Here is a 25,539-nt window from a genome sequence, read left to right on the forward strand (position 1 = left end):
ATGTCTGTCTAAATCCTTCTGAAGCACAGAGCTGTCGGTTGCGATGTATTAACAATGTTCAAGAACAGCACAGTTTATAACACACCCTGAATCTTAAATTTAAAGAATATAATGTCTTGGATTTTATTAGAACAGGAAGTTGTATAAAATTGTGCACGTAACCTCTTGATGCACAACTTGATCCATGTGTACTGTAATTTTATTGTATCACAATCCGTGTATCAAGATTATATTTTCACAATATGTTGATTTATTTAACAGCAATTATGATAACATTGTTTTTTACCAATTGTACATACAAGTCTTACATCACTTCCTAGGAAATATACATAAGATTTAAACATGTTTCCAACCTTTATATTTGACCTTCTTTGAATCCTCTTCTGACTCCTAGTTATACCTCATTACTCTAATCAATGAAACCATTGATTTCTAGTGCAGATCACATTATTACTAACCAGAAATCAATATTTGGTCTGGAGTGAACACTTTCTTTCCGAAGTAATGAAAAAATAGTATGTTTTGAAAAATGTGATGGAACCAACTGCTGTAAAATATTTTCCATTTAGAGAAAATTGATTCATGGTTTTGAGTTATGGCTCCAATGAATACGCCATTGAATGAAAACGCCGTTTTGATTGATTGTGACTCAGCATTTCATCAGAGGATAACAAAATCCCTTTTTCTGGCAATAAAATGTGTGATAAACATAACTGTCATTTTATAATAACTCTGATTTGTATTTGCCGCTTCAACAAAGTTACAATAACTCCACCTGATGCAAAAAAAATGTACAGAATAAGACATTTTATTCTAAGTATATTAAAAAATGTTTCACCATTTTATATTTTTAATTGATAAATTAATGATTATTTAAAATCACCGTAATCCATGATATATGTATCAGTTGAGTTCAAATGTAAGCATTTGGTTGACTTTCTTACATTTTTTAATTTTCATGCTTATCGGAGCAGTTTTTTGGCAATATTTTCAGAATCAGAACACAATTACTGCCATTGTTTGGTGTTACAGTACATACTAATAAAAATGAATGAAATATATAGAAATCTGATAAAATTGATTGAGTAAAATATTATAATAAAGACCATTATTATATAACACCATAAAGTAAGTAAGTAAGAAACTGGCAGCCAGTAAATACTTTTAAGGATCAGGGAAATGTGAGTTCTTCTACTAGAGCGGCTCAGAATTCTCGCATCAGAATTTTGTATTAACTGCAGGTGAGACAGACATTAAAGTGGGAATAGAAAAAATACAATCAAATACATTAAATTAATGAAATAATATTCATGATCCTGAAATGATGGTATTTTGTCATGAAGATGGATCATTGGAAACTTGATAGTTTATATATTTATCTTATCTTATCATCTCTCAAAGATGTAACTAAAAGCCAATATATATCATAAAATGGTCATTTTCTAAATTGTGGGTCACATTTTAAAATGACAAAAAACATCACTTCTTGTAGTGTTTTTTTTTTAGTCCCTGAAGAGACCGAATTGAAGCATCTTTAATCCCCACCAAACGTCTTGCGTTTAAAGATACGTCTGTTTCAGCAGCATTTGTTTGCTTGACTGGTTATTCTAGGTCATCAGAAATATACCCAAGCAAAGAAAAAAAAGACATTATTTCTCAATATGTATTAAAAATAATAGAAAACTATTGAGGTTCCAGTAAAATGGGTTTCTGAGGATAGTTATGGAATTAAATGTAACCGTTATTTCCAAGATATAAGAAGGATCTACTTTCATTTTTGTTCAGCTTTAGCATCCCAGATTTTATTTTAGCTCACCATATTATTCAAAAGCTTAAAGTCAGTTAACTTTCATTGAAATGCCTTTTTTTTTTTAAAAGAATATACAAAGATTCCAGCAATAATCCAAACATGACAATGACTCACAGGATTCTATATTTTTTTTTACACCATTCAGGACAAATATAATCTCCTGTGGATTATTTCACAGAAAAGCCTAATGTTTGACTCGTCAGATGATCCAGTTCAAGTGAAACGAGTCACGACAGGAAGCTTCTCGTGAAGCAACTGTTCAAGATCCAGAAACATAAAAAATATGTATTTTAGTTATGCCTGGGTATTGAAAATTGTTTTGAAGTTGAACTGTTCAATTTCCACTTTAATCATGTTATTAAAAGACAGAAAAATAAAGATGGAATCCCCAAAAGCCCCGTTATTGTCAGTACAATGTCATCGCTATTGAGCTTAAGTGACTATTATCAAGTAACCATGGAAACATCAGCTCTTTTCTTCTTCTCCTTCTCATATATTTGTCCAAACAAATGTACCTGTAGTTAAAACCAGACATTTAAATAAACAAAAAAAAAAGATTTTGTTATTCTAGTCGTTTTCTTGCAAAACAATGCTAGACGTAGCAAAATTATTTTTTCATCTTCATTTGGACTGGCTTTCAATGCATTTTGAATTGAATCTAAAATGAAAATAATTTTGATAAAAGCCACTTTGACCTCATGTTGTATTAGTTTTGAAAATTCATTTTTGTATTTTGGCAACTTAACTTTCACTTAATTATTAATTATGTTGTTGCTCTTGCAAAGCAAGAGTGTGTTTCAAATAAAATAAATACGAATTTTTATTAACAGTTACCATAAAAATATTCTCGGCGTTAAGTCATTTTTGTGTTGCGATTAAACTACCGGCCGCTAGATGGCAGCGGTCATTACGTCGAATTACGATGAAACCCGGCGAGATCCCGGCTATGACTGAGTATGAGAGGATACAGTCGACTCCAGCACCTTTTAAGCTGATGTGTGGACAAATGTTGTCTTTCAGTTCTATTAATTCAACAAAAGTATGAAGAAAAGCAAAATGTCACCAAAATTCAGCGTCCCCTAAAAATGTTTCCAAAAACGAATCGTATCAAATCGTGAGGGGAATATATCGTATCGAATCGTACCGTGAGATTAGTGTATCTCTACAGCCCGGTTTATGATTCTGTGGATCTAATGTTTGTCTAACTAAAAATGTAATCGTCTTACACAATAACACAAATACAATAATACAATAACTATGAACACTAGAGCTACAGAGTCTTCTGACCAATGTTGGGTGAAGATATTATTGCTGGCGATGGCTGACTTCCTTTGCTGCTCCGAGCGATGAGCCGGGGGTTAAATGGAGTGATTTGAGGAGGTTATTTATTTCAATTTCGTAGCAGCAGCAGCAGCTGAAAGTGAGCGAGCTGCAGCCGAGCCTATTTTGATGAGGTTGTTTTCCCTGATATTCATAGCGGTGATGACACATATGCCAGCAGTAGACCCACCAGTTAACAGCTTCACAGCCGCCGTATGGGGGTCAGACGACAGAGAGAATCGATGGATTTACCTCGTGGTGGATTTATATCAGGGAATCTTTTTCCTAAACCAATGGTAGCCAACTAGCCAGCTCAGTGTAACCATCTGCCACTTTGGCACATCTCTGAGGTGGAGAATGAAACCTGTACATTACAGCCAGAATAGACTGTTCTTTTTTTTTTTTATTAACTGTAATTATAACCGACTTGTGTCGGATTTTCTGGCTCGGTTCTCATATCAGAGTTGAACCAACATACAGGGTTTCTGAGGCCCATTGTGAGAGTGTTTAGAACCTTTTTAACGTATGTTTTTTAACATTTATTTCAGCTTGAGTTCACTTCCTTAACAGGCATCATGCTTATTCCAAATATGAAAACAAGTGAATACAGATTAGGTAGATAGATAGAACTGTATGGATCCCTAACAATAATTAATAAAATACATATAAAATGAATATAAAACTAGTACATTTTTAAATATAACAACAACACATTCGAAACAGTACAAAATACTCATTAAAATTGTGTTTATTTTACAATATTTTATAGTTATTTATACAACTTCATAATAATATGAATTGCCTGGTCCAGGTATAACACTTGCACACCAAAAGTGTGTCCAGGTCACTCCAGTTGTGTGTTCCAGAATTATGTCTGACATAATCACCGTCATGTTTGAGTTAAAGTCATCAGTTTTTATTTCAGCTGTGAAAACACATTAATGCTCTGGTGGCTTCCTCACCGCCGTCAGACAAATGTGTGTTTGTGTTTGATAATTTGAGGGATTTTCGTGTAATTTAGAGAAACCACCAGAGAGATTTAGCAGTTAGATGAAGTTTATTTTATCCTCATTTATGTTTCTTCTAAATGTATCTAATGTCTATAATAAACAGATCAGTCCTGTGTGGACATTTGCATTATTATTTGAATTTGAAATGACCTGTAATACAATTCTGGTAACTTTCATGCACTTTTAAATTATTCCTCTTTTTTTTTTACGAAATCTTTTCAGGTTGTTTAGCTCAATATTATTTTGCATCAAGAACCGGTTTTATGTCGGCTTTATATTCAAGGACATTCAGATAAACATAATTCATCTAGAGTTTGTGTTTTTCAAACATTTTCTCTAGATTACAGGTTTATTATTTGAGTATAATTGACTGGAACGAGCTAACGTAACTGTCTTATCTTACTTAGGAGAAAATATCATTCTTTTTTTCTAAACAAAAAACCTTTCAGACAGTTTAAATCAATCAAACATAAATTATATTCATAATTTTTTCTTTCTCACAGTATACAGTAACACATTTATCATGGACCTGGTGTTGGGGAAACATTGTAGATACATTATAGATGAATGCAAATCTGTTTAGTTAGAATTATGTTGTATAGAGTGAGGAATAAAATACAGAGTAAACACCCACAAAAAAGCTCTGCAGTCTCTTTGACATTGGTTTGAACCAACGGACGTTCTAGCAAGAACGCTCATGTTCTCCCACTAGACTAGGATTACCCAGCATCCTCCTGTGTTTGTTTCATCTGCTCTCTAGTCAATAAGAGCTATAAGTAAGAGGATGCTGGCTCTCTTTAGGTTCCCCGCTCTCACACATCAGTGATGTCTGAGATGTGTAAGAGTGTGTGGGAGGTAAAGCCGGTCCTCAGAACAGTGTGTGTCCGAGTTAACAAGCTGGATGTGGACGCCATGCTTGACCTCGAGCTCTGGTTTGATGCAGAGATGCTTTATATATTTTGTTATGGTTCCTATGGTTCATTGAACAGCAGAAACTGAAATAAATGGATCTATTCTAACAGTCTAGATTTTTTTTAATAATCCAAAAAGGTGACATTATACCCACATGTGTATATTGAATTTAAGAGTCAAATAGAAGAAAAAACATGGAATTAGAATTACATTTCTATTTGATGAAAAGTTATTCCTTAATTTTTTAAATATTAAGCTTTTAAATTCAATATACAAATGCTGGCACTATTTTACCGACATTTTGATATTGAATTTAAAATGCATAAAATGAGAAAAATATTATCATTATCATTGTATAAATTCAATATCAAACTCTTTGTTTTAAAAAAAAAACCCCATTCATCTTGAAAATAGTCAACATTTTAAATTTAAATTTTTAATATTTTTTTGAAAAAACCTTTATATGTTGAAATTATTTAGTTTAATGATAAAAAAAAAACGAAATGAATGAATGAAATGCTGAAAAAATAAAAAACAAATGAGTTAGTTGTCCATACAAAGTCATTTTGATTAATCGAAGATAACTGTTTGCTATTCCTTTTTTCACAATACCGTATGGATATTCATTAGAACTGCATCCATTTCTGTTTTTGAAAAAGGTTTTCTTTAGCATTTCAAATATTTCATTTTTTATAATAGTTTATAATAGCTTTATATTCTAATAAAATGTGTAAAAGATCAAATACTTCCATTTTTTAAATGTACAATTAGCTAACGTCTGTTTTTTTTGTGTTGCAACTAAACTTAAAGGAACAATAATATCCAATGAAATCCCATCAATGACTGAGGACAAGAGGATACAGTCGACTCCAGCAGCTTGTAAAGCTGAACATATTTTTGTTTCAAAACAAATGAAAGCAGTTACGACTACAAGAGTCATGTGGTCTGTAAATTCTGCAACACCAGAGTCAAGTACTCGATAATACTACAAATATATCCTTGTTCGTACAGTAGCACAATATATTGGAATATATCATATTGTGCTGTAATATTTAGGTATCGCCAGATTCTTGCCAATATACACTTCTTCTCTTAATGAAAACATTGTTAATCATAAATGTGTATAAAATATGACGCTATATAAAGACATCAAAGATACATGCGTCATATATTCTAGTGAAAAAAATTGAATAACTTCATAATATATGGACACATTATGAACATTGAAAAGTACCAATACTTTGATTTACTGGTGGATCTTCTCTGTGATCGAAGGTTCTACTCATTGTGGTTCACATGGTCACAGATGTGCCAGAATCATTCCAGTAATCTCGCTGCAACATTAGTCCTGTGATGAGTCTATTATTGTCAGTGTCTTATCAGCGATCTTTCCAAATGAGAGCTCGCTGAAATATCAGTGTGTGTGTTATCTTATGAGACGCCACCGTTCTTCCACTCATGTCACTCACCGAGTGTGGATCCCATTGGCTTCCTCTTTGTGTAGCTGCCACATCTCATTGGCGCTTCTGCCATGCCACGGTGCATCCTGGGTAATTTATTTTCCACCCCCTGTAAGCCTTAGGGTGAAAGCGTCTAAAAATAAACCCCCCTCTGCTCTCATGGTCCATTCATGTGTAACTCACTTATGGAGCATGTTCTGTATCACGGCACAATTTTTTTTGGATTTCACCAAAACGTATGAGATGGTTTTGATTGAAAGTAATATTCTGCATTGATCTGTTAACCTTGGCTACACGAGCAACATCGTGCACGATGATTTCATAGCACTCTTGCTGCACATTTAATACAAAATATTCTGGTTACCAAGGATACCACCTTGGCTTGTGTGTTCTGGCTGCACACGCAGTAAAAAAGAAAAAGGCATCATCTGTGAGAGACGAGCGGCCCATGTGCCAGCGAGTATATTTGTCAGTTACAAATGTGAAATCATGCCTCTAGAGACGTGTCTGCATGAGATATTGACTGATGGTTTTACAACGGTCGATATCTCTGAGTACAGTACACAAGTGCACATCATCATCACAAATACTCATCATCCATACGCGGGACACTCAGAATTGTTTGTAGAAGTACACTCTTTAGTTAAATTAACACTTTTACAACTTGTACTCGCAGTAGTATACATTTAACATGCGTACTGAATTGACCTTACACAAGTGTCTAGTATTTATGCGGGTCGCAAGAGGTCACCGTTTAACATGTATAAAATATTGTTGACAACAAAGTGGTTTTTTTTTTTTTCAATTTCAATCAAAATTACGATTTATTTGATTTAATATTCAAATCCCAGATGCTGTGAATAAGAACAAATATGTGTTACACAGCATGACTAGGTGAAGATTCTGGGAACACGAGACGTGTCACGATACAAGGTCAACAATACGATATATTGCGATATGGTAGTAAGTGAGTAACAAGGATATATTTGTAGTATCATCGAGTACTTGACTCTGGTGTTTACAGACCACATGACTCTTGACGAAGTTGTAACTGTTTTCATTTGTTTTGAAGCCAAAATATGTCCAAACATCAGCTTTTAAAGGTACTAGAGTCGATTGTATCCTCTCATCCTCAGTGATTTATATCACTATAGTAACACTTGAGTTGAATACATTTTTTTTATGTGTGTGTACTGTTTATGAGAGAATTTTCGTTTTAAAACAAATGAAAGCAGTTACGACTTTGTCAAGAGTCATGTGGTCTGTAAATACTACAACACCAGAGTCAAGTACTCAACAATACTACACATATATCCTTGTTACTACAGTATCGCAATATATATCGTATTGTTGGCCTTGTATATCAGTAGTTTCTTGTTAAAACACATTTTTGGTTGGTTATGGTATATTCAACAAGGTGGGAGGAGTAAAAATAAGAAGTACACACAGTTTCACTTAATGAAAATCTGCTAAATAAACAAAAAACTGTGTAATTTTTGTCAAACATAAAAGGATGTATACATTTGAAGGACATTGTCTTCCATGTGTGGAATGGAAACTACTCTTGAGTGAATATGGTTACAATAATAAAATGATTATTTTACTTCATAACTACTATTTATTTGCATGTCAATCAATGAAAAAAAATCTAATAAACTTCAATTCAAATTCAAACATGTATGACCTTTGTTTTAGCTTTATATCTAATTTAGTCTAATTAATCTAAATATAAAACACTTTCATATTATATAATAAAATTCAACCCTCTATTGTTTAATGCATTAAATAACCTCTAGATAGTTTCTGCTAAATACTATATTTCAGGATATTTGAGGCAATTTTGCTTTATTCAAATTACAAAAAGCACAAGCCGCATTTGATTTGATGTATTTATCCCTGAAACATAATGTTTTTCTTTCTGTCCTACTGAGAACTAGCAGAGAATAAGACATGTCAGATCTCATTCAATCACCCAACATCCCCTCCAGCCATCTGTCATGGAGCTTTCGTTTTTTTTTTATCTGCTCTGTAAACACAGTTCCGTGCTGCATAAAACATCTTGGCGTGCAACAGTGTTCGCTGCAGATGTAGTAAAAATAAGACGCCAGGACGTGAGGACTTCTCTGTTGTCTCTCGGTGAAAGAAGCATCTGCACACATAAGTGCAGTTTAAGACGTTACAGATATGGACAGATGACGATTGGATGACTCAACGATCGCCATGGCAACAAGCCCACCAATCCTACAGAAAAAAAAATCAACACTGATGATAATGGTTGTTGGATTATCTATAATACTTTGATATAATAGTGGGAAATATACATGGCAGCAGTTGAAACAATATACTGTATTATTTATTAATATTTATTAATATAAATACTTTATTGAGTGTTGTTTTGATTATTTAAGCGCTTTGTGACCCTGGTCTGGAAAAGCACTATATAAATACAAATTACTTACTTACTTACTTACTGTATAATTGGATTTTAATCATCAACCCGTAGTTAATATAAATACTCTCTTTAATCAAGTTCATTCCAAAATCACTGTTTCATTCAAGTCTTTTCTCGTGTATCTTACATGCAATAGAAATATTTTAATGTTCAATGGTCTCTGTAGGATTTGTGATTAAAAAACAATGAGTAAAACCAGAAAGAAATCCTCATGGTTTTCAATTGATGTGTATTGGCAAGAATCTGATACAATACACGATACAGTGCAACAATATGATATATTGTGATATTGTAAGTAAGTAATTTGTATTTATATAGCGCTTTTCAGCATATATTTGTAGTATTGTTGAGTACTTGACTCTGGTGTATCAGAATTTACAGACCACATGACTCTTGACGATGGTTTTTAAAACCAAAATATGTCCAAACATCAGCTTTTAAAGGTACTAGAGTCAACTGTATCCTCTCGTCCTCAGTCGCGGGATTTCAATGTTCCTTTAGTTTATGGTCAAATGACCCTGAATCATACATGAATATAACTTAGTAGTTCTATAGTTAATCAGTTGTGTATGTAGAATTTTCCTGTAAATTCAAATTCAAAAAAGTTTTCTTTTCTATTTTTTTTGTATTAATTGAAGATTCCAGATAGATTTTTTTAATCAAGAACACCTGTTAGACAGTTTTATTTATGAGCTAAATATTGCCTTTTTTTTAACAGATTACAGATTACGACACCACAAACAACAGCGATAATACAATGCAAAACATTAACCAAACTAAAAGTAGTATATCAATACTTAATTTAAGTGTAATACCTGTACATTCTTGTAAGACATGTGGTATTAATTAGCCCAGAATATACTTTATTATTTTCCTAACCCTACAAAAAGTTTTGTGCCCTCTCTCTCTTTGTAAGTCACAGACGCGTTGCAGGCCCAGGCTGATGAATTATTGAGGAGGCATGAATAAGCTCTCGGCAGATCTTTGTCCAAACGCACAATCAAAGATGTTGCAGTGAGATCATGTGCTCAAAAACCCAATGATGCACGAAGGAATTAACCGAGGGTCGCTTGTCAAGTCGTCAGGTTGAAAATGTGACCCTTGCTTTGGATGGCGTGAGTAAACTGGCAGCAGCAGGAATGAAAAAAAAGCGTGGCAGACGAAATGACAGACGTGAGGTATATGTAGGAGTGTTGCAGGCTCTGCTGACTCATCAAACCTTGAGGGTCTTATCATTGCTCGTCCTTGTCTCTCTAGCCCTGAACTTCTCTTTCGTTTGCTGGATGTGGAAAAATATATTTCATCTTTTTTCCAGTTGTACGGTGGAGGCTCAGAAGTCCTCACATCCCAAAGTTAATTATTAAGTGAAAGATGTCAACTGACAAGTGCACATGATGCTAATTCCTCTCATGGCCCGGGGCCCAAATCCAGGACGCCAAGTTCTTGAATGTGGCCCGCTGGATTGTTGGCTCCCTTATAGGGGTTACACAATGACTTTCAACCAATTTATGAAGGAAATACACACAGATACGTAAGATTAATTCACCATTAAAGCATGAAAATTCCTGTTACCTACATTTTAAAATATACATTTTGTTCCGCCCACAAGAATAGTGCTAAGACCTTTTTTTTTTCTTAAATTGACTCCTTCAAGAAACATCTTAAGACGTTCTTATTTGTGCTTTTCCATGATTTTCTGGGACTCATGTGTTTGTCTTATGTTGTCTTGGCTTTTTAAAGTTTATACTTTTTGGGGGGATTTAAGATGCATTATGTCACTTCTAGGTACAATTGGTTCTGTAATATTTAGCTGGTATTATATTGTCTGATTTACTGTTCAGAGTAAAACTGCACATTACTTTTTTTTTCAATACCATCACGTTCGTCTGTTTTTTAACTTTCATTTGATAATAAGTTCCACAACTTAACTTGAAATATTGCAATGACTATTTATCTCAACCTTCTGTTGGTAGAAATTCACTTTTCTCCTGTTTTTCATGAGATGAAAGTTCAAACACTCTTTGTATAATTTCATAAGCAAGACTTAATTTCTCTATTATAGTTTTTGTACTTTTACAAATTGCCAATTTTGTGCTCTTACGTTATCCCTTGTGTTTCATTAGTTAGGATAAAATTACAAGGTATTGCTTTGATTTAGTTGACATCAAATAACACAGCAAAACAAGTATAGTATTATTACAGCCTTTTCATATTGGTACATTTGCATTTATTAATCATGAATATATATATATATGTATATATATATACATATATATATATATATATATATATATATATATATATATATATATTTTCATCCTGTTGCTATTTTGAATATTTAATTTCAAATCTGAGTACACTTCTATTTATTTCCATTTACCTAATAATTCCGTCTTGTATATTATTGAACGTTTAAAAATACAATTTTGTTGTTGTTTTTTTTTCTATATTGGTGTACAGAGGCCCAGAAATTCAAAATAAATGTACACTCGGAAACAAAATTACAATTTCCTGATACAAATGTACAAACTATGAAACAAAATTACAATTCCCTAAAACAAATGTACAAACTTTGGAACAAAATGTCATATTCCTGGAAAAAAAAGAAACTGGAAACAATTTTACAAACCCGAAATTTGTTGACAAACTCTGAAACAAAATGAAAATTTCCTAGGATTATTTATTTGTTTCAAGCAATTGTAACTTTGTTTCAGTTTGTACTCTTCTTTTTTGTTGCACTTCTGAGCCACCACATTACAGTCTGTCACATCAGAAAAAAATGATTTGAATTATTCTCATCTTAAAAGTAGTTGAACTTGGTGGAAACTCTACATTCCAATATCTTTTCTGATGATAATAATTTGTTCAAATACTAAGTCTGAATCTTGCCGAAAGAAGAATTAATCTCAGAATGACATCCGTCACCAGTAGCAAGCAAACATCTTCATCACATTACAATCAATCTTTCTGTGTCAGTAGTGAAAAATGACCTGCTAGCATCCATCATTTGACTCACCCTTGTTCTACTCCCCCTGCAGGCTTGATCCAGGCCACCCAGGACACCAACGTGAACGTGCCCCAGATGGCCGACACTCTGATGGAGAGGGCGGGCAACGCCAGCTGGGTGGTTGTTTTCAAAGCCCTGATCACAACGCACCACATCATGGTGCACGGCAACGAGGTTAGCTTGTCTTAAAGCTTCTCTTTCTGTTGTTTGTTCCATTGAACACTTTTACATTTGATAAACACTGTATTTTATGTACCAATAAAATATTGAATGGTGGAATTTTACATATTTTAATTGTTGAAACTTATATTTTGAGCATATCATTATTTTGGAAAAACAAAATAATATAATCACAGGCTTCCTGCACTTTATTAAAACATATTTAAGCGTTTATTTTATTCAACTTAAAAGAAAAACCTCAATCAGCATTAAATATATATTAAATTCAAATTTAAAAAAAATCATTCAAATGTAAATACACATGATGAAGTTAGGTTTGTTATCTTTTCAAATCTGAAAATATTTGATAGTATTTATTTATTTATTTTAAAAATGAAAAGATTGACCTGCAATCACAAAAGCAGAACGAACCAAACGGTAAAGATGTTGCAGTCGGGACTCTTTGTAAAGATGTATCTTCGGAGAGATTTTCGTTTTGATCAACATTGAAAGTTTAAATTCAGTGATAAATAGATGTCCAACCATGATTTTTTTGTTTGCTAAAAGCAGTACCAGAACACATGTACAAGGCATGGTGTATATTTTTCAAGAAATTGGTCAAATTGTGCTGGTGTTTGTTGATTTTTTGGGTTATTTTTTGTTAATTGTCGACTCGAGTTGGTCTTGAAATTTAATTTCATGGCTTGATCTGTAGAAACACCAAATCAGCAACATGGTGTTTCATTGGTTGAAGCTAGCTTGAATATACATTTTCACTTTAAAGCTTCCTCCTCTAAATGCATGCTGTCTTGTGTTTCAACGGCTCCTCTACAGAATAAATGTGGCCCTCTAGAGAATAGAACTGCCCACCTCTGATTCAAACAATGAATATATAATGGTTCCCTCGTGTGGTGTTCTCAGCTGCAGAGAAGTACGAGTTGTAAATGGCAGTAAGAAGTAGACGTTTCTTTACTGTATCTCTTAAAAGCAAACATAGACATTAAATGCTGCTGTTCTCTGGCTGGAGACTAGAATAATCCCTTTCTAAATGATGGGAAGATCAGATTTTATCATTGAAGGATGGAAGAAAATCCTGCAGTGATGTGAGGAATACAAACTATGTAAGGGAAGAGGAAACATTACTCATCAATACTCCAGAGAGGATGTTTTATTCCTCCTCTCACTTGATTGTGAAAGTACTGTTCTAAACAAGGCTTAGTCATCTATGTGTGTGTGTGTGTGTGTGTGTGAGAGAGAGAGAGAAAGCAAGTGTCTGTGTGAATTTGATTCAGAGGGCGTTAGAATAAATTGATTTTTCTTTATTACTCATACATTGCTGGTGGGTGTGTAGTTGTGTGTGTGTCATACCTGTATGCATTTAACACAGTAAGGAGGTTGTGGTTTCCATCATTTCAGTTTAATTATTGGATTCCTTTCTGTGTTTTCTGCTCATAACGGAATTTGTCTTTTGACGTGCATTACAAATATTATTGTGTAACAAAATGGTTACTAGAATGTAACCATGTGATGTTTTTACTTTCATATTACCTCTATAAAAGTTAGATTATATTTGTGTATTCCAAATAATTATGCCTGTTCAATGGAACATTTGGTTTAAACTCACAGCAGAGATTCATGCTGGGAATTGCTTTGGTTTTTTTTTAATTAAAAATGAAATCCCTTTAGCCAGTTTTGAATGTAAAAAAAAAAAAAGTTTTCTATTACACAGAGAGTTAGTATATTTTACGTTTCAAGTGATACTGACTCAGTAAAACAACAATTTAGAAAAATATGAGCTTATCGTTTTTTTAATACATAATTAAATTAAAGACAGTATATACGTCAAATAAAGGCTTCCCCCGAGGATAACAGCAAGTTGTTTCGCTGATGTCAGCAAAAACAAAGTGTGGTCTATTCTTTATTTAATTTCTTTAATTGCCATTAAAATGTATTTGATTATCTCTATTCTAATATAGGTTGGAATATTTATGATAGAATATGTTTACCTTTAATTTAATTTTGACCATTGACTTTTGGCAGAGATGCATGCTGGGAATAGTTTTTGTTTTGCATTGAAAATTAAATCATTTTAACTAGTTTTTAATGTGAAAAAAATTATTGTTACACAGATTAAATGAAATAGTCTCTTGTAAGTTTCAAGTTATACTGAATAAAATGACAACATTGAAAAATGTTTGGTGGAAAATTATGAACTTATTATTGAGTTGATTGTCATTAAATGTGTGAATGTTTATGATAAAATGTGTTTTACCTTTAATTTAATTTGACCATTAACCTTTGGGAGTTGAATGAAACAGGTTTTTAACTCAAGGAAGAACAACGGCAGGGATGCATGATTGGAAATTTGGAATATAATTATTGTTTTTTGTATCAAAATAAATCACCTTTTCACCAGTTTTCAACGTGAAAAACATAATTGTTGTGCTACACAAATGTAATTGCCATCATTGTTAAGTTGTAGGAGGCAAACACAGCTTCCACACTCTTAAAAAACCTATATTCATATTTTGACATCAATAAATGATCAAATTAAACGTTAAATATTATCACATCATGTCCCACTGAAAGAAGTGAACAATTCTCCTTGTAATCTTGTAATTTTTTTTTTGTTCTTGCAGAAATTCCTGCAGTTTTTGTCCTCGAGGAACACGTTGTTCAACCTCAGCAACTTCCTGGACAAAACTGGATCACACGGTGGGTGTTTTGCTGACCCTTGATCTGTTACCAGGCCTTGATGTGGCCTCTGCCATCTTCAACGGTGTGGTCTGCTGGGGGAGCAGCGTGACAGCAAAGGATAGGGCTAAACTGGACAGCCTTATTAAGAAGGCCGGTTACGTCCTAGGGCGCCCCCTGGATCCTGTGGAGGAAGTGACTGGGAGGAGGATACGGAGCAAGCTGGGCTCCATGAGGGGGAACTTGTCTCACCCTCTCCAGCACACACTGAGGGCATTGAGGAGCTCCATCAGTGATAGGATGCTCCATCCCAGGTGTGTGAGGGAGAGGTACCGCAGGTCCTTCCTCCCTACTGCCATCAGACTCCACAATAACAACACAGCCAGATAATTATCTAACTGCACCTTTCTTGCTATTTTTGTAAATATGTGTATATAATATAGTGCAGATTTATTTTCTATTCTATTTAGATTCTTTCTTTTCTTTTTAATATTTTATTTCTGGGTGTTTTTATTTTTCTTCTGGTATATTGCTCTTGCTGTTTGTTAAAAAGAATTTCCCCTCGCGGGATAATAAAGGGATTCTGATTCTGATTCTGATTGATAAAAAAAACAAAAACACATTTTCTCGTTTTTTAACGTATACATTTGTATATTATTGATGTGTTTGTTTTCTTCTCCAGGCTACGACATGTCCACATTCATCAGACGCTACAGTCGCTATCTCAACCAGAAGGCTTTCGCCTACAGGCAGATGTCTTTCGACTTTGTCCGAGTGAAAAAAGGGTAACGTACACATTCGGGCGTCGTATTGATCGTATTGAGTTTAGCTTGGATGAGAACAAGCAGCTACGGTACATGTTGGAGAATATGGTTCCCCAGAAAGTTGCTAATACGTGCTAATGTAAGACAATAAAAAGTCTTGTGTGGGGACTATTTTAGATTGCTTTTAAATACATTTTTAACAATGTTTCTGGGAAATATAATATACTAGCTGAAGTACACCTGGTGTTGCCTGGGGTTAAGTGATAAATGAAACCCATGTAACTTTGTTTTTAAGATGTTATCGTCCCTTTAACAGGCTTGCATGGACTTAATAGGATGCTCGGCTTTTCGGCAGATCATGACAGATTTTCTCAAAAACATTGTAGGACTTGAAACTTATAAAGGTTGTAACTTCTTTCATATTTGAGCTACAGAGCTTTGTTTGGAATGAGACGAAGAAAAATCTATTTGAGCACTAATAACAAGGGAGTATTTAGTGCACAACAGTTTTCTGCCATTACAGACGAAAAAGGCCAAAAAGGAAAAAAACATCTTATTCCAGAGACAGATAGTAGTAGTAGTTCAAGGTCATTTTGGCCCTAGAAGAGTTCTGTAGAACCCTGTAGCACCGTGAGAGAGCCAAGCTGACTCACAAATCCATTAAGATCTGGATTTATTGACAATATTAGATTAGATTAGGTAAACTTTATTGATCCCTCTGGAGGTCTCCTTCGGGAAGTTGTTTTTTCCAGCACACAGACGATATATTCATAAAACAAGAACAAAGTGCAATAAAAAGAAAGTGCGAGATGACACAATCTAAAGATAAAGATAAAGAACATAAAGCAAAGAAAAATTACAAAGAAAAAGGATATAAAGATGAACATGGAATATCATCTTTTCACTCCAAACTCAGAGTTAAACAGCCTAATAGCAGAGATAATTAATTAGTCCCTGAGTCTATTAGTGTTGCATCATGGGAGGAGCATTCGTGCATCATCTACTTCTCTGTTCACTGATGACAGTGTTCAGAGGATGATGTCATCATCCATGATGGACAGTAGTTTGTCCAGAGATCTCCTCTCTGCAACTGTCACCAGTGAGTCCAGCTACAACCACAGAGCCTCCTGATCCAACTGGACATATTTCCACCCCAACACACCACAGCATAAACCACTGGCCACCACAGACTGGTAGAACATGCAGAGGAGTTTCAGATGTTAAATGATCTGAGCCTCCTCAGAAAGTACAGTCTACTCTGAGCTTTCTTATACACATGGTCTATCTCCACCTCGTCGCCTCTGATGGACACTGGACGTGGCTTTGTCCTGGACCTCCCAAAGTCCATGACCAGCTCATGGTCTGTTGTCCCTGATGCATCCAACAATGGCAGTGTCGTCAGCATTCTTCTGGACAAGACTCAGCTCTGAGTTGTAGCAGAAGTCTGAAGTGTAGATGGTGAAGAGGAGAGGGGCCAGTACTGTCCCCTGAGGTGCTCCTGTACTGCACACCATAGTGTCAGACGTGATGTCCTTCAGCCTGACATAATGTTGTCGATCAGCGAGATAGTCCTAGATCCAGGAGACCAGGCCAGGGTCCACAAGAATCTTTGTCAGTTTGTCCTGCAGCAGAGTGGGCTGGATGGTGTTAAAGGCGCTAGAAAAGTCCAGGAACAGGATCCTCACTGTTATTATTGAGACCTACAAAGTTAATTTGTCATTCTTGAATGACTGAGTGCTCTGTTTGGCTGCTGGTTAACGCTGACACTGAACGTTTGCATCAGTCAGGAGATGGATAAACATGTCAGATGATGAGCCCTGAAATGAAGAGTGTAACGCTGTGATACATTTATTAACAGAATTTATCTCTGCTCATTTAGGTCGTGATGAATCACAATCTGCTTTAACTCTCCTTTGGAATCCCATTCATGGAATAAAATGTGGAAACCCTTTATAAAAACACTGAAATAAAACCAATTTATAGTCTGTCAAGTGTTGATAAGAGATCGTCTCTCATGGTTTTTAATTGATAATTAGTAAAATGACAATATAAAAAATGTTTTTCATGTTCCGTTTGTGTAAATATGTTCTCATTTGTTTAGTCTCTTTGAAATGTATTTAAATCCAACGCTCAAATTAAGAGCGTCCTCCAGATATAATAGAGAGTGCTTGAGCTCAGGATCTGAGTGTTAGTGAGTAACAAAAGGTCCCATTTAGAGTTTTTTCTTTTATGGATTTTCACTAATAATAAAGGTTTATCTTTAACCAAACGTGACTGAAACGACCTCAGAGGAAATGTTGTCAAACGTTAAAACACATTTCAGACAGTAACAACCAGTATAACAGAAATGTACTGTTTAGGATTTATTTGTTTCTGTATGTCCGAGTAATAAATCAGTCCCAGGACTTGGGGTGTCAACCGCTACCACTAGTTTTTGGTTGTTTTTTGAATGTCCTTGTGTTCTCCTGCAGAGCCGACGGAGCCATGAGGACCATGACCGTGGAGAAGCTCTTGAAAGGAATGCCGACTCTACAGGGTCAAATCGACGCGTTGCTGGATTTTGAGGTGAGAAATCCTCAAATTAAATCAATAAAAGACACCAATTTAATCAGCTTAGGATGTGACCTCATGTTATATCGTTAGAGGTCTTCATGGCATCTTCACCACAGTCCAGGATCAGGACGATAACAATGTTTTTTTTATTCCAACAGGTTCACGCACCAGAGCTGAACAACGCCGTGATAAACTCCTCCTTCCTGCTCCTGTTCAAAGACCTGATCAAGTTGTACGCCTGTTACAACGACGGGATCATCAACCTGCTAGGTAGGAGTTCATGAAACCATCAGAATACTGAACGGTTAAATCAAACATTTGTTAAACCTTTTTTTTTAATTGAAATGTTGTTTTTTTTAACATTTAATTTTTAAAATTATTGAATTATACAATTTCAATATCTAAAGGTTGAATTAGTTTTATTGATGTATTCATTATTTATTAAATTCTTAGCCATTAAATAAAAAAGACTACAATAGTAACATTATTTATAAAGGTTATTAATATTTTCAAAATAAATAACAATGAAAATCCAATAATTCAAAAATAAACTGGAACTACCAACATTTTTAATTTGCGTTTTAAAGTCGAAAAATAAAAATAAAAACTATTGAAATTACAAAATTTACTTTTGAATTATCGTGAATAAGAAAATCTGTGTTTAACCCTTGTGTAATCTGGGGTTCAAACACAATTTTTTTTTTAAGCCTACGGGTCAGATTGACCCTGAGACAGCAACACAAGGGTTAAAAAAATATTAATTTTTTAATTATTATTCAATTATTTTACAAAACCAACAGATTGAACCTCAATATACATATTATTTAATTAAAAAATGTCAAAAATACTTAAAAAAAACAACTTCCATAAATAAATGTAAGGTTTCAACATTAGAAATGTTGAAATTTAATCAATATTGATGACACTGATATACTTCTGTACCATCACCATACATACAGTACGTTCACCATTTTTTATATCACTCACACTCATACTGTTGTTTTGATTTGTTTCAGAAAAATTCTTCCAGATGAAGAGAAGTCAGTGTAAAGATGGCTTGGAGATCTATAAACGGTTCCTCACAAGAATGACCAGAGTTTCAGAATTCTTCAAAATAGCCGAGGTAACTCTAAGGAATTTACTGGTAACGTTTTGATATTTATACTTTAATGTATCCTTTTATTTTACAGCAAGTCGGGATTGACAAAAATGATATCCCAGAACTCACTCAGGTAAGAAATCTCTCGGTCAAAAAGCAATGGGTTTGCTTGTTAAATAAAGATTTGTGTGTTCATGCTCGAGGCCTCCTTTCATTGAGCTGAACATAGTCATAGATCCGAGCCGGTTGTGTTTTCACCTCCAGAGATGCAGACGGATCAGAGAGTCTTGCAAACAAGCATCTTAGGCAGGGTTAACAATTGTGAGACTGCAGAGCAGCCCAGAGCAGATGAAAGGAAATACTTGTGGACTGGAGAAGCTTGTATTTGCTCAGCAATGCAACAGATAAACTACTCGGCACTTCTATTATTTGCATGATTTTTCCGCTTTCAGGAAAACATCTGATTTATTTATGAACTGTTACTACTTTTTTCGTTGAAATATTATCAGAATGGATTCTGGCAGTTCTAGGAAAACATAAAATATACATTAAATTGGGCATTTATGAGCGTAGTTGTTTGTATATTTGTATATTTTTCAAACATGCAAACACAGAATGCATGATTTCTGTTGTGCAATTGCAAGAGGCACTTGTGACTGCTGACGTTGTTGGTTCATTTGAAATGGAAGAGCAGGAAAAATGCAGTTTTGAGTTTAATTTAAAAAGAAACAAAGTCTTGTTTATTATCTGAAAGGTATGAACAGGATCAGGTGTTTACTATGACTTTGGTTTTTATAATCTGATCCATTAAAAAAGTGGTTTCAAAATCAAAGTGTTTGACTAAAAGGGTTTGTAAATATGTATGTAGATTTCTTTCTTTTTTTATTCTATTAAAAAAAGCTGGTTTGATAAAAAAAAAAACTCATTAAAATCAACATATATATTTTAAATTAAAAAATAACTTCAACTTCAATAAAAAAAAAAACACTAAAAAACAAAGGTTTAAAATTATCTTTTTATTTTTTTAACTGTTTTCTTTAATTGTAGTAAAAAAAAATTTTGAGCCATTATATCAGTACGACCTTTATGTTTGGATTATTAAATCTTCCAAAAAGTTGCTTCAGTGAAAAAACAAACATTGTCAATCTTTTGTTTTTTTTGATTGTATAAAATATTTTCAAAATCTTTTTTATATAAAAATATTATATATTTTTTTAATGAAAATGTTTATGATTCAATAAAAAAAAATACATTTACCATCAGATGTTTAAAGAATAAAAATAATCCAATCAAATTTTACCTTATATATAGCTTTGATTATATATGTAGTTAAGATGAAACAGATTTAGGAGATCAAATGACACATAAAATTGGATTAAAAAAAACACACACATTTCAAGTGAAACAACACAAAAACCCATAAAATAATAGTTTTATTTTTTAATAAAACAAAAAAACAAGATATAAATGAAATTTAAACTAAAGAAGGAAAAATAGCCATTGAGTTTAGGACCCCTGATCCACGCTTGATTCCCAAATACAAAAATGAAATGATGTTATGTCATGTGCACGTGTGTGAGATTGTTTGAATCCCTGGAGCACTGCAACAGTCACGATGATGCCGGCGCAGCCTCCGTCTTCTTTATTGCCCTTTATCTCCGACTGCAGATGGAGACGATAACTTAAGAGTCTCTGTTGAGCGAATAGATCAGATGGGTTTAAGCTGATAAACGCAGGAAATGGAGCCGAGCACTAATGCAAAGGGACGTCGCTTGAATTTGCTGTCGTCCAAGAAGCCGACGGATGATTTTGCTTCATCCTCGACTGCATCTCAGAGAGTTATTATGTCTAATTTAGGGTTAGTGCAACAAGTGGAGTGTTCTCCTGATGGATATACTCTTGTCTCCACCAAGACATGGAATTATTTTTGCAGGATTATGGGGAAATATAAGACGAGATTCTTGTCTCGTCCAGACAGTTGTTCTTTGTGTCCTGCTTGTTTATTGACTGTTGTGAGACAATGGTTGTATTTAACAAACACACAAGAAGGAGAGATACACATGTTAGGATATTACAAAAGGGAGGAAACAAATAACAACATGGAGGGAAAAGAAGAAAAAAGAACAGATAAAAATGTGAAGGGACAACAAAATAAACTAACAAAAACATTAAGGGAAAAGAGAAAAAAACAAAAAAACATCATCATGGGAAGAAGAAAAAACATGATAGAAATAAAACATAAAAAAGGAAAAAGATAAAAAACAATATAAGGAACAAGAGAAACAACATGGACAACATTGACGGGAAAGAAAACCAAAATAACACAGAGAGGGAAAAAAATATCAACAAATAATATAAAGAAAATAAAAATCGAAGAAAAAAGGACATTGAGGGAAAAAACAAAACAAATCACTACAAGGGAAAAGAAAAAAACATACAAATATCAAGGAAAAAAAGACAAATAACAACATTTAGGGAAAAATATATAAAAAACAACACTATTAGGGAAAGAAAAAAATGATAAAAAACATGTAGGGACAAACAAAACAAGAAAAAAAAAGTAAAACATTAAGGGAGAATTTAAAAAAACTAATCAAGGTAAAAGGGGGAAAATGATAAGGGTGTTATAAATAAAAACATGAGGAAAGAATTTTCAAAAGGACACGAAAAAAAACATGGAGGGAATAGACAAAAAAAATAACATTAAAGGAAATAAAAAATAAAAAACACATTGAGTGAAAAGACAAAACAAATAACATCAAGAGAAAATATATATATAGATCAAGAAAAAGCAAGAAACAGATAACAACATTGAAAAAACAATAATATGGAGGGAAAAGAAAAAAAAAACTATATTGAGAAAAAAAACAAAAAAACATTAAAGGATCAGAAAAAATGAAATAAAATCAAGGGAAAACTGGAAAGAAACATCAAGGGAAACAAGCTGTGCATAATATACTGTAACCGTCTTTTAAAGATTGATGAAACGTTTGAAATATAGATTTGAAGATTCACTTGCTTACTCACCCAATCCTCCTGCAGGCCCCTGAGAGCCTCCTGGAGTCCCTGGAGACTCATCTCAACACCCTGGAAGGCAAGAAGCCGTAAGTATTTGAAAACACCTGCAGTCATTCCATCTATTACATAAATCAACTTTATGGTTCATGATCCAGTGTAGCAGAGTGTAGCTGGTTCTATGTCAGGAGAACACGTTACATTTTCTAATCCATGGATTTTATTATTTGTCTTACAAACCACAGGGAGGATAAGTAAGTATGCTCTCACTATATGAACACAGATCATCTCCGTTGTGGTGTATTTGTGGTTTTGAAATGTAGAAATGAAATCAATGGCAAGGCATAAAAATTGATGCATTTCTGCAATAAATAATAATAATAATTATTATTATTATTATTTTAAGTAGAGTGGTGTTAATATATTCATACAGAAATCAAACTCATAATTTTTTAAAAAGCTCATTATGTTTATTTTAGGTTCATTTACTGTACTTTCAATTATGTGAATTATTTAAAAAAAAATAGAAGACATAGTGTTCCTTATAAAATATTTGCTAACTATTTTTAACTTTTGTAAAGGGTTCAAAATTGAATCCCGCTTGTTGACGAGCATTAAAACATTAAAAATAGTTTTATGAATTATGCTTAATTTTGAATATTATTATTTTGTTATCTAAACAATTACACAACTTTTATTGGGCGACCCACCGAGAGAGTTTTTGACCAACAAACTGCTTGTGTGTCATAGGAAATATTTTCATTTAAGAAAGAGGACTAATATGATATTTTAGTAAATTAAAACCAAATTCCAAAACAACTAAAGCCCTTTTTTAGTTTTGTAAAAAAAACAAAAAAAATGCAGATGCAGTATTTGGTTATGATGCAACAGAGGTTCCAAGACATCTGGGTAGCCAGAAACATTTCAATCTTATGTATTAGTGCTTTTGAACTTATTCTAGTAAAAACTGTAATATATTTAATACTAGGCTTGTTTGCTTGATAAGTCCAAGTTGTGTAAGACAATTGTTTTTACTTCAAATAACATTTTAACACTTTCTTAGTGTGTTTTACATACTGTCTTTACACAAAGTCTTTCTTCTCCTTAATGTGAAAGACAATATGTTGATTTATTAGCACTAATAATACTTTTTTTGAGATCGTTTTAAAAACTTGGGATAAAAGTTGAATTTGCAAACATCCTGCCAGGATGAAATAGATGTAGTTTAACTTAATTTTTGAGTTGTACTCAATTTTACTGCATTTATTTAAAACTGAACCATTGTGCTATTTGCAAAAGTTAGCAGCAGTTACAGAAGGTTTTTACAAGACAATCATTTTCATTCTGTGCATGTCCTGTTTGCCGACTCATTGTATCTCTGACTCTGCCAAAGACATAAAAAAATCCATAATTTATTCATGCTTTCTTTGTCACTGAGAGAAAACTCTTTAGTTAAAGTGGGGCTGAGACACTGTGGCCCAGTGGGGCGGATAAGATCCATTAATCACAGACGTTTACGAGCCCAAATTGTTGTTATTCGCTGTCTGTTAACGCAAACCCATCAATTTATCCGCCATTTATTGTTCCGTGTGAACCTCAAGTCACTCGTCTTAATTGTTATCTTTGTCCCTGCAGGTCACCCACTAAGGTAAGAGTCGTTCTTTACTCTACGTTTTAATGGATTATGGTGCAGTAAGAAATGTGACCTGGAACAGGGTTTTATGATAAACGGGTTGTGAGTCAATGAACTTTAGTTTTTTAACACGTAATCATCTGTGTCATCTTGTTGTGCAGCAAGAGAAGGCAGCTAACAACAGCGCTCCGCCAGCTGCTGCAGCTGCTGCTGCTTCGGCACCGCCCCCGAAACCCACCGCCCCGGCTCGTCCCGGGCCTCCTGCCAAACCTCCTCCGCCGTCTATCACGCCCACGGCCCCGGCGCCGACCATCGCTGCCAGCAAGTTAGAACGCCTTCAGTAACAATAAATATTTTACAAGGAATATTCTCCTGTTTATTTCTTCTTTTTTTTTTTCTAGAGCACTTGACGGTTTCTTGCTGGATCTAGACCCAATTTCTTCGTCGTCAGCAGGGGGCGCTGCAGCGTCTGCATCCACAACTGGATGGGGAGGTAAACGTTTTTTTTTAAAATAAATGATCCAGTACTTCACACTATTCATTATTCTGTATTTATTTTACTGAATCCACATGACAAATACTGTAGCTGGATAATAAACTTTCACTTTTTAACAATTAAGCACAGCTTTCTAGTCAGTTTACGTCTTGTATGCTTTGAAAAAATGTTATATTTTATTATTTTTAAGTACAATACAAGTACAAGGGAAACCATTTTTTTTCCTTTTTGTGTTTATTTTATCTGCTTTTCCACGTTCTACCTTCCTTCAACATGTTGAGGAGAAGCTTTTTTCTAAACTTTGCAGTGATGTTGTTCATCATCAAGTGGAATTAGACATAAACGGTTCAGAAAGTCATTCTTCTCTCTTTTTTCAATCTTTTACAGATCTTTTCGCTGACGGTGAGTTCCCTCTTTGTCAAAACAAAATAGATTTTTTCGTAAAAATCACAAATAAATAAATATATTACATATAAATATACTTTTATTTTGTTATTTTAACAGATATGGTAAAATTAAAGATCAATAGGATCACTTACTACTTTCCTTTAAAATGTTTTTTCTTCAAAAGTGTGCTTGAAAAAAACTGCAAAAATATTTATTACTCTCTTCTTGAAATGACACAACTTTCATTCTCAATGTAAAGGTTTATCGATTTCTCTGTTAGCAGCTCCGACCACCAATGGCAAAGTAGCAGCAGCCCCTGTTGCTCCTCCGGCTGCAGCACCAACCGCTGCCCCCACTGTTGCTGCACCCACTGTTGCTGCACCCACTGTCACTGCACCCACTGTTGCCCCCGTTGCTGCACCTGCTCCCACATCTTTGCCTGTTGCAGCCGCTTCCATCAACTCATCCGCAGACATGGACCTTTTCGGAGGTCAGTGAGTTCAGGAAGAGTCTGAGGAAGTTTTTTTTTTTTTAAGACAATTGAATGATAAAAAACAATAGTTTCATGACTAAATGATTATTCATCCATTATCTGGAATATAGTTGCTATCATTGTCAAAGAGAGAGTTGCCTTGCCCTTATTTTGGAATGTGACGTTTCCCCCTCTTGTCACAAAGTTAATATGAACTTGTGACAACTTGCTTCATTCCACTATCCTGCACAGGAAGTGCACTCATCGAATGCAGCATTATGCAGCCCTTCAAACTA

The 25,539-nt window shown here is 34.0% G+C and overlaps 1 protein-coding gene across 1 annotated transcript in view; it reads left to right on the top strand.

Annotated features, from left to right (window-relative positions):
• snap91a (synaptosome associated protein 91a) overlaps nucleotides 1-25,539 on the top strand; it is a 44,440-nt gene that overhangs the window by 3,572 nt on the left and 15,329 nt on the right. The window contains exons 2-14 of the mRNA XM_087805402.1: nucleotides 12,003-12,145; nucleotides 14,770-14,845; nucleotides 15,507-15,609; nucleotides 18,060-18,153; nucleotides 18,300-18,411; nucleotides 19,158-19,264; nucleotides 19,332-19,373; nucleotides 22,283-22,344; nucleotides 23,891-23,903; nucleotides 24,050-24,213; nucleotides 24,290-24,381; nucleotides 24,772-24,786; nucleotides 25,055-25,261. Coding sequence (XP_087661528.1) covers nucleotides 12,003-12,145; nucleotides 14,770-14,845; nucleotides 15,507-15,609; nucleotides 18,060-18,153; nucleotides 18,300-18,411; nucleotides 19,158-19,264; nucleotides 19,332-19,373; nucleotides 22,283-22,344; nucleotides 23,891-23,903; nucleotides 24,050-24,213; nucleotides 24,290-24,381; nucleotides 24,772-24,786; nucleotides 25,055-25,261 — 1,230 coding nt within the window. The remainder of the gene's footprint in view (nucleotides 1-12,002; nucleotides 12,146-14,769; nucleotides 14,846-15,506; nucleotides 15,610-18,059; nucleotides 18,154-18,299; nucleotides 18,412-19,157; nucleotides 19,265-19,331; nucleotides 19,374-22,282; nucleotides 22,345-23,890; nucleotides 23,904-24,049; nucleotides 24,214-24,289; nucleotides 24,382-24,771; nucleotides 24,787-25,054; nucleotides 25,262-25,539) is intronic.

The sequence above is a fragment of the Callionymus lyra genome, chromosome 13, assembly GCF_982586985.1.
Source record: "Callionymus lyra chromosome 13, fCalLyr1.hap1.1, whole genome shotgun sequence".
NCBI lineage: Eukaryota > Metazoa > Chordata > Actinopteri > Syngnathiformes > Callionymidae > Callionymus > Callionymus lyra.